This window comes from Puma concolor, chromosome B3 (assembly GCF_028749965.1).
Source record: "Puma concolor isolate L17-30 chromosome B3, mPumCon1.1.hap2, whole genome shotgun sequence".
Classification (NCBI taxonomy): domain Eukaryota; kingdom Metazoa; phylum Chordata; class Mammalia; order Carnivora; family Felidae; genus Puma; species Puma concolor.
The window spans coordinates 127,525,087-127,535,337 of record NC_141672.1 but is presented as its reverse complement, the minus strand read 5'-3'; the positions used below and the strand labels follow the sequence as shown (position 1 = coordinate 127,535,337).

At 46.6% G+C, this 10,251-nt stretch overlaps 1 protein-coding gene across 3 annotated transcripts in view; it reads right to left on the bottom strand.

Moving 5' to 3' along the window:
• The window catches only part of OTUD7A (OTU deubiquitinase 7A), a 369,925-nt gene that overhangs the window by 20,370 nt on the left and 339,304 nt on the right, over positions 1-10,251 (bottom strand). For all 3 annotated transcript variants that reach the window (XM_086711362.1, XM_086711361.1, XM_086711363.1), the window contains 2 exons: positions 2,965-3,092; positions 875-1,024 (listed from right to left, as the gene is read on the bottom strand). In XM_086711362.1, coding sequence (XP_086567488.1) covers positions 875-1,024; positions 2,965-3,092 — 278 coding nt within the window. The remainder of the gene's footprint in view (positions 1-874; positions 1,025-2,964; positions 3,093-10,251) is intronic.

The following is a 10,251-nucleotide window of genomic DNA, read 5'->3' as shown; positions in this document are numbered from 1 at the left end:
TCTGTCTAAAGCAGAAGCAGGATTGACAAGAGGAGGATGCGTTTCCCTCTCTCACTCAGCCAGCCACTAGTTAACATGAGAAAACAGCATCCATTCTAATCAGAATCCTGCCATTTCCGCAGCAAAGACACATATCACAGAGATGGAAGACAGGCTCCACATGAGCATCTGACCGGTGGTGGCTTGAAACTGTGCAGTGCACAGCCTGTGGGGCTGGCCTGGTGGGCCTGTCTGCAGCACTGAAACAACTACTTAGGGAAACAGCTGCAGCAATTTGAAAGAGAGTATCAACCTTTTGATTCAAAAGCTTACTCTAGAGCAGAGGTTGGCAAAGTTTTTCCATAAAGCTCTACTTAGTAAGTATTTTAGGCTCTGCAAGCCACATGGTTTCTGTGGCTGCTACTCAGTTTTGCCCCTGTAGTGCAAAGCAATAGCCACTGATAATATGTCAATGAATGAATATGGCTGTGTTCCACTAAAACTTTATTTACAAAAATAGGCAGTGGGGCCATAGTTTGCAGGCCCCTGCTCTAGGGACCTAAAGAGTTTACATCTAAGATGAATTATAAATGTACATATAAAATGTACATAGATGTGAAAGGGAAAAACATTAAAGGCTATTTAAGTGTGGTAGGAATTATTAATTTGCTTTGTATTTGAAATTAAAAGTTGTCTTTGACATTGTTATTTCCAATGACATGTGCATTTGCAACATTTGCATGTGCATACTCATTTATCCATATACACACAAAATCCATTGTTACTGAATGTGCATGGGTGTGCTCCCCACAGACAACCCCACATTCTGCCTCCCCATGCCCTCCTGTGCCCACCCCTGCCCTGTACATTGTGTCTCAGGAAGCAGCAGGCATACCTTGTTCTCTTTGCTGATCTCTCTGCTCCATGGACACCAGGGCAGAGAAATGCGCTTGATCATAGGCAAGAACCAGAGGTGAGCAATGGCACCTGTTGGGAGGCACCTCCAAAGGCAGGTAAATCCCTCCAAATGGGATTGGAGCAAATGCTGTGGACAGAAATGGTGAGAGCATGTGGAGCCTGAAGAGGACCTAAGTGGCATCCCTTACCACCTTGCATGAGGTGGTGGGGCAGAAGGGAGGGTCATCAGCCTTAGATCATCAGCCACCCTTGGGCTGTTGTTCTCAAGGCAGTAAGCTAGGTGTTGCCCATCTGGTGATGGGTGAGAGAGCTCAGGCTCACAGGTACTAGGTGGATGAGACCTGGAGCCCCATGCATGCTCAGGGAACCCCTCACTCCCTCCTGCCTCCATGGCAGAGTCCTTCTTGCTCATCCTTGTGCCTTGTCAGGCTGCACACTGGGGACAAAAGGGACAGGGCTGAGAGCTTTTCACTGTGATTTTCCCAGGGATGGCCTGCTGCCCTGAGACCTACACAGATGATCAAGAGCTCACAACAGTCAGCAGTGACATGCACTGAACACTGTCTGGAAATCCATGTTTTTCTGGATGAGCTTCTTCCTCTCCTTGTGTTCATTAAAGCATTTATATACAGAATGATATCTATGCTTCTCAAGAGCTTTCTTGTTCTATATTTTGAGAAGCTCTTCTTTTGAGTCCAAAGGAACCAACCAGAAAACTCCAGCACCAAGTTGTGAGTCAGATGGGAAATGGGAGATGAGGATTGGCTTCTTTAGCAATTGGGACACAATCATGTTCATTTCCTTACTCATCAAAGGGAGGGATGAGAGCCTAAACCCTCACTGAAACAGAACAACTTCTGGAAATATCTGCCCTGCTACAGCATCTACTTCTTAATAAGAACCTTGTCTCTCTTGGCCTTGGAATCAGTGACTCACTCACTGTATTTCTGTGAGCTGAATGCAGGCAAAAATAGCTTCTGTGATGCTTTTGAGGAACTCTCAGGTTTCCTTCCACCAGCCCTGCTTTATCCACATTAGATTTAGTTGTGATTCTGCCCACAGGCTGAGAGGTGGGGTAGGCCCACTTGGAGAGGGCTGAGCCATTGAGCACAGGTAGCATTGAAGGAAACATGGACCCAGCCTTGTGGGATCTGATGGGTACACGTCTATGTGCCCAGAGACCCCAGTGAGAGTCCTGGCTCTGTACCCAGAGAGAACAAACACCATGTTGCTGCCTGCACAGGGAAGGAGGTGGCACTGGTCAGGACCAATGTCCTTCCACTGTGACAACCATGGCCCCATTAGACTTCCTTTGGCAGTTGTGACTCAGCAAGAAGAGCCTTGTCCTAATTTGTAGGACACTCTGGAAGACCCATGACTTTTGTTAAGGCTCAGGTTTAAATTTAAGTTAGGCTGGGGGATATTCACTGTCTGACATTTACCTGGCAAGGAGACCTTTTTGAGAAGTGACCAAAGGGAAACATGGCACCAAAAGGGACTGGCTTGTGCTAGTGATGGAAGCAAAGGGAAAGTGAAAAGTCTGGGAGGGGTTGGACCTGGGAAGTTGTGCTGAGTGGCAGGGGCAGTTGCACAGGGGGTGACCTTCCTGGCCCACCTTCCCTGACCTCTCCTCTTTCCCTACTCTTTTGAGAGTGTGGTTGCCCTGTGAACTTTGGAAGTGGCCTTGCCACTTGCTTGGGCAGAAAGGCTGGAGGGAGGACCAGCCGCAGGCACCTACTGCCCTGGGTTGACCTGGTTTCTTCAAGGCTTTAGCCCTCAGGGCTTCATTCCAGCTGACACTCAGCCAGATTTCTCATGGCCACCTGCCATCGACACAAAGCATAGATGGCTGGGTGGATGGCCAGGAGTAAACCTTCCTGCCACTGGGAAAGAAAAAGAAACACATGAAATTGAGGAGAAATACTATAATCTTCATCTTCACAGAATAATGCTCTGTGGCCTTCTGGGAGCCTCAACTTGTACATTAGGCTGTCTCTTCCTTAATAGGGATGTTATGTTTTCTGGGTCATGAGTCCTACATGGCCGTTTTATTACGTATGAACTTACCTTCTCCACCTGAGTCCCTCAACATCGTATCTGCTACGACAACTATTGGTCTTCTTAATATGTGGGCGAGGACAAACACATGGAACTCCTCTAGACTCTCATACACGGGGTCCTCAGAGTTGTCCACACTAGGAGACAAAGCAAAGCAAGCCTGAGTTAGGGTTTGGGATGTCGGGGATGTTGAAGGCAGTATCTTCCATCCAGATCTTACCTCTATGGACCCTGCCTGTTTAGGCCCTCTGAAGCCACCTCCCTGCCATGCCATCCACTGATGGCAAAGACATAAGCCCCAGCACCTCACCCCACCCTGCATTGAGTGGTCTCAGGGGATGATAGGAAAGAAGCTGCCTGTGATGGCTGCTTGCCACCTTTAAGACAAGGTGGCAGAGGCAGCCCACCCAGAGCACATGGCAACATGGGGGCTAGTTATCTGGGGCACTGAACAAGGATGCGGTGGGGGCTGGAGGCTTCCATTTTGGTCCATTACTATATCCAGCAGCTTGAGTTGAACCTTACCCATTAGGGGCACAGGTGTGCCTGCACACATCAGGTGGGCTGGGAGGGAGGCATTGATACAAAGATCTGAGTGCCTTTCTAGGAAATAGTCCCCCTGACAGAAAAGGGAGTGAGAAGGTTGCCTGGGTTTCAATTCTCAGACCAACAGGGGAGTGACCCTGAATGCCCAACCCAGGCTACTTGGACCCACTGGAGCCCACATGCCTGACTCATGTCTGAGGCTCAGAGAAAGAGCTGCCTCCAAGAAATTCTTTCACTTAGAACTCAGATATTGGGGCAGAAGACTGTAGCCTTGATGTCCTTCAACAACCAGGCCACCCCAAGCAAGGAAAGAGCCCAATGAGATGAGAAAGTCAGAGCTCACAGCTTGATGGGGCCTCTGTAGGATCTGTAGTGCTATCCCAGGTGGCAGCATTGAGACAAGTCTCTCAGGTGGCACTTGGACTTCTTCCTGAGCACTTGGGGCATGCCCAGAATTAACTGAGGGAGGTCTGTGAGGACTGAAGCAGGTGGGACCAGAGCTAGCAAGTGAGGCTCTGTTGGAGAATCCAGGGTTGGGTAGCCTGAGGAAAGAGCTCTACATTCACAGCCCACAGCTTACTGCTTGAATTCCTTAAAAATTTTTTTTAAATATAAATTTTTGAGAGAGAGAGAGAGAGAGAGAGAGAGAGCGAGCATGAGTGGGGGAGGGGCAGAGAAGGAGACAGAATCTGAAGCAGACTCCAGGCTATGAGCTGTTAGCATAGAGACTGACATGGGGCTCAGACCCACAAGCTGTGAGATCATGACCTGAGCTGAAGTCAGACTTTTAACCAACTGAGCCACCCAGGCGCCCCTGCTTGAGTTACTTCTAGAACAAAAACTAACTATTCAGGAATGCATCAATCACCTGGGAAGTTTCGTGGTTATTATTGTACATATTTTTTTTTAAGTTTGTTTATTTTTGATGATTCAAAATACCTTACTTTTATACTTAAAAATATTTGGCAGCAACCAAAAGATGAAAAAAAGTTGCACATATAGTATAAATTACTTGTCGTTGTTTGGAATCATTTGAAAATAAATTGCCCATCTGAAATCCTAACACCTTGGAAAAGTTTAAGCACACATCCTATGAACAGAACATTCTCCTACAGCACAGTCATCAAAATCAAGGGTATGTCCAATTACTAATACACTGATAGATCTAACCACCCTGACAGATCCCAATCTTCAAACTGCCCCCAAAATGCTTTTTAAATGAAGACTCCAGCATGCTGCTTTTAGTTGTGGTGTCTCTTTAGACTCCTTTGGTCTGGAACATGTCTCAGGGTTTCCTTGACTTTCACGACTTTGACACTTTTGAAGACTATGGGCCTGGTATTTTGTAGAATGTCCTTAGTCTGGGTTCATCTTTTCCCTGATGTGATCAGATTGTATTGAATTATGTTGTGTCCTCACAGCATCCTATCAGGTGGTCTGGGCCTTTGGGCTGTCCCATTATTGGTGATGTTGACTTGGGCCACTGCCTTCAGGCCACCTGCCAGGCTTCCCCCTACAGAGCTATTCATTTCTCCTCTGTAATTAATAAGAATTTTGTGGGGAGGAATTTCAAATCTGTGCACATAGCCTACTCCTCACCAAATTTTTATGCATTTATTGATATCACTATGGATTTCTGGTTTCTATTTTATCCAATGAATTATAATCTATTAGTGATTATTTTGATGTTCAGATGTGTCCTGATTGTGTTAGTGTGGCTCTTTCAAGCTGTGTCCTTGTGACTCAGCCCCGTCATTGTTCAGAGTGCTTCCCTGACTTCTGACATAAGAATATGGTCCAGTTTCAGTTTCATCTTGTACCTTCTCTGTCTCAGCCCTGGATTCAGCCATTTCTCCAAGGAGGTTTTTTTTTTAATAGTGGATAATGGTGTGTAGAAGTCAAAATATGATCATCACTATTGGGATGTCACTGCTTCTAGACTCAGTGAATGGATATGTGTGTTTTATGTGCACTCATACATGTACACAGATACTTTCATCTGTCATCTCTAAGCTAACTTTGAGTTCATGGATACCTCCAATTCCAATATAACACCCCAAAGTTATTTCTACTCATAACTCCCTTCTCCAACAGTGAGAAACTTGGTTTCTATTAGTCTTAAACTCTTTTCCTTACTCGATCAATCTCTCCATATGTAAGAAACTCCACACCTCTGGTGCCACCCCACCCCCGAGTTGTCCTCTTCACCCTGCTGGCTCTGACACTCTGACTTTGATCCTCTGGTTCCTGCTGATGCCCTGCCTGCCCACTGCAGATACTCACCTTGCTTTGCCACACTGTATAGCTTTAGGGATGAATTTTTCAGGAAGGGAAGAGAAATGGAAAAGGAATGTTTTAAATACACATATACATGGTAAGTCTAAACACAATGCTCGTGGGTGTGCATTTAAAAATATCCCAGGTGATTTTCCTGCCCAGCCATAGCTCAGAGGGAGGCTGCCAGGTGTGTGAGGTTCAAATGCTTCCATCAGCTGCTTGCTTGTCCCTGTCACACAGTAAGTGAGCAGGCAAGTGGACATTTGAACAAGATAGTAATTAGTAATGGACAGGAGGGAACAAAGAATTATAGCCTGCATACTCAGAGAAATATCCCAGTAAGAAATGTGGAGTGTCATTTCTTCCCTAATCCAGTGGATGGAGAGGTAAGCACTGGAAGGAGATGAGGCATCAGAGAGTCAGATATTAATGCTGAGAAGAAGAAATAGCAAGGTGATGGGTAGCTCTCTCAGCCCTGGGTTGTCAGTTGCACCTTCACTCCATGATCACTCTGGTGTCTGAATAGCTATGCAGAAGGGGCCTCACTGCAGCAACAGCACAAGGGCTGACCTAGTATGAGGCACCATTGTACTGCCACACCATTCTGTTCGTGCAAAATTTAAAGTAGAGCCATTGTATTTCAAACTGAAAAACCAGCCAATATTTGCTGAGCACTTAGTATATGCTGGCATGATAAGAGGCACAGCAGAGGCCTTCAAGTGACATCTTTCCCTCTATCTGTCTGTTGAGCCATCCACACACATATCCATCCATCTGTCCATCCACCCACCTGTCCATATATGCCCATCCATCTACCCACCATCCATTCTTCCATCCATCTATCCATCCATCCATCCACCCATCCATTCACTTGCCTATCCATCCATCCACCCACCCATCTATCTGTCTGTCCATCCCTGGTTCTGTGCTAGGGCTGGAGCACAGAGTTGAGTCATGTTGGGAGAGGGTGATGGAGGAGAGCCTGGAGCACAGCGACCTTTCTTCACACCAGTTGAGTCAAAGATCAACTGTGAACCTTCAGTGACCCAGAAGGCAGCAGAGAAGTTCCCAGCTGCACCCTGGAGGCAGCCTGAGAATCATAACATCCTTCCCTCCTTGCTTCCAGCTGCTTGCTTAAATGGTTTAGGGAGTGAGTTTGAACTGGGAGTGGGTGGTAGTTCTTGCACTTACCCCTCAAGACCACTGCCATGCTCCAGTGCTTCTGGAGCCCCGGTGTCATTGTTCTGTTGAACGTAGGTTGAGAAAATCAGCTCAGCAACTCCTTAGGCTGTTCCATGGTGCAAATAGGATTTCTGGGACAGGACTTTGGAACTGTGACCTGCCTGTGTGAATTACTGGCATTGAGCCCACTGGCAAAAATCAGCTCTAGTGAAACCAATACTGAATATTCTCTTACACTTTTTACCTAGGGGCTTAACATCATATTTCTGTGAGCTCACTGAACAAATGCTAAACCTGGGATTGTAAACAGAATCTGGCCTTTGGGAAAAGAAATGTAAAAATCCCTAAAGCACTTAATTGGTGTTTGCTGGTAAGAAGGCTAGCATGCAAATATAACTAATTCATTCTCAAAGAGACTGCATGCCCCAAGAACTTCCTAACGTGCTCTGTGATATAACACATGCACACTCATCACGTCTTCTTCAGTGTATACCTGGGAATAGAGAAGTCCTGAGAATAGGGCCACATCATCCACCCAGTGAAAACCCCTTGGGGATGACAACCAGGGAAGACACTGGGCTGGGAGCCTTCTTCAGGTAGGACCACAAAGCAAAGGTAGTGGAGTGAGGTCCAGGTGGTATCTCAGGCCACAGAGGGTGGTGGCAGGAGTGAAAAGTACAGTGCAGATTTGGAGGTGCCCTGGCTTACATGGTAGTCACAACCCTTGGAGACCACTCAGCAAGAGCCTGTGTCATGGACAAGGAAGCCAGTCTGGGAGGCTGGCAGGGTCTTGCCCAAGGGCAGTCATCAGATTACACGGAGGGGCAGCTTGGGCACAGGCCTCCTAGGACCGACACCCCCCTCCCCCGTGTGCCTCTCCCTCGGATAGGGTGACCACATCTCCCATTTTGCTCAGGAAAGTCCTGGTTTATGAATCTTGGGTGGATAGTACCCACCTCCCTCTCCAAAATGCACTAGCTTGGATGACAAGTTGTATAGTCACCCCATTGATGGTGATGTAGTTATTGGTTTTTGGTGTGCCCTTCCATTTAAAGACATAAGATCAAAATATTTAGATTTTTACACATATACACACTTCCCTCTACCTCTAGGTATAAGATGGGGCATTACGCTTGCTCTTCTGACCCCTGCTTTTTCCTTAACAGTGCATCTCAGAGATGCCTTCAGTCCAGTATGTGGGGTCCTCCCCTTCTCCCAGCTGTGCAGCACTCCTCATGCATGTGCATCACCAGCAGCATTTCTGAGTGGTTGGACTCAAGCCTCTCTCCCAGGCAGGGCTTGGAGCCATGACAACACTTTTGATAAACTGGCATGTAGATGCAGGGGGCTAGAGATTAGGAGCGAGGGCTGAAACCCTGATGTGAGCAGCTGAAGCCAGTCTGTGCCTGCTGTGAGCCTTTGCACCTGGCCAGGGGCTGTGTCTGACTAGAGGGCAGCTTCTCAAGAGATTTCCTAAGGCACAGTGTAGGCAGCAGGGGTTCTGCTAAGAGCTATGGCCTGGGAAGCTAAGACTGAAGAATGGCAGACACTCCCAGCACTTTGAAGGGGCCAAGTGGGTTTCAGGCTCTGACAAGAGCTTCTCAACAGCAGCCAGGTGGCTTGGGGTTGAGGACTCATCTTACTGCTTGGAATTGATAACCTGGGGTCAGTCATGTGATGAATATTTACTGAGTATCTGTGAGGGGTGTAGCACTGTCATGTGTGTCTAGGGGTGGAAAAACTCAATTTACAGATGATCGAGGGGTGCCTGGGTGGCTCAGTTGGTTAAGCATCTGACTCTTGGGTCATGATCTCACAGTACATGAGTTTGAGCCCCTTGTTGGACTCTGTGCTGACAGTATGGAGTCTGCTGGGATTCTCTCTCTTCCTCTCTCTGTTCCTCCCCCACTTGTGTTCTCTCTCTCTCTCTCTCTCTCTCTCAAAATAAATAAATAAGCTTAAAAAACCCAGACAATCAAGTAAGAAACTGCCAGATATTAATAAACACAAGGACAAAAGGTGGTTTCTATAGGTAGGAAGCTCCTGATAGATGAAAAGTTGACTTTAGTCTTATTTTTAATTAGGAAAGTCCTTAAAAATTTGACCTGGATTCTACATCTGCAAATGTGAGAACTTCTTAGGTGAACAAATGCTTTTTCTGCTTGGTTTGCTGGTGGAAGTCATAGAACTTTAAGGCATAGTCACAAGAAAGCTTCTTTTCTGATAAGAAGCCAACCCCTGGCTGTGGAGTGCCAGACTGGGGTGTGGGCCCCTTGCAGCAGGGAAACACCCCTTATTTTTCCTTAAAAGACTTAAATTCCTACCTCTGAGCCTGTGCATCATGAAATTTAGGATTCTAGGTATTTCTGGAAAAGGCCAATAAAAAAGAAATGCAGTAAACACACTACAAAGTTACATAAACATAACAATGAGATTGCAGAAACAACTTCAGAGGGAAAGCAGACTGAGAAACACACAAAAGTGGGGAACCAGGACACAAGATGCCCTGTGGGGGCTGCCCAGGGGTCCTCAGGCTCCCTTTTCTGTGTCTCTTTTTCTGTTTTAAGAGCTTGTCAGCTTCCACTTAACCTGTGTCATCAAATGGAGAACAAGTAAGCTTTTCTTTTATAAAAGGTTAAAGAACAAAAGTTATTTTTATTACAAATGTCAAGATAAGTTGTTAATTCCTGCTCTCTATACCTGTTTTGCATTTGTTAAGAGTGTGGGTTTATGTTTTTGGTCAGTTCTAAGTTTGGATTCTGGCTCTCTCTTGTGGGCTGTGGGACTTTGGGAACTGACCTAATTTTTCTGAATCTCAGCTTCTGGATCTGTCATTTGCCATATTAATGACAGCTTCACAGCCCTGCTTGACACATAACATAATGTAACACATAAGTGTGTTCAGTAGATGACACGGCTCTAATTCCCGCCTGCCAATGCTGTCCTTCCCTGATTCCTAGGACATCCAGATCCTTTGAGGTCAGAGCACCCTACTCTGGTTCCTAGTAGGCCAAAGGGGTGACTACTTGGACCTTCAGGGCTGGCCTTTGCTCCCTGCCTTCTAACAGGTCAGGTTTGGGTACTAGTATTATAGGACCTGGACAGGAATGTCTCCCCTGGGTGTGTGTGGGGGCACAAGTGGTCAGCTCTATGTGTGCTGCTCCTGGATCCGACTCTGTATGTACATACATAGCACAGCAATGAGTGACCAGCACTAAGCTGGGGTTGGAAGAGAATTAAAAAGAACCACTGGGTTTAGCTGTACCTCAAGATATTGCAGTCTGAATGAGG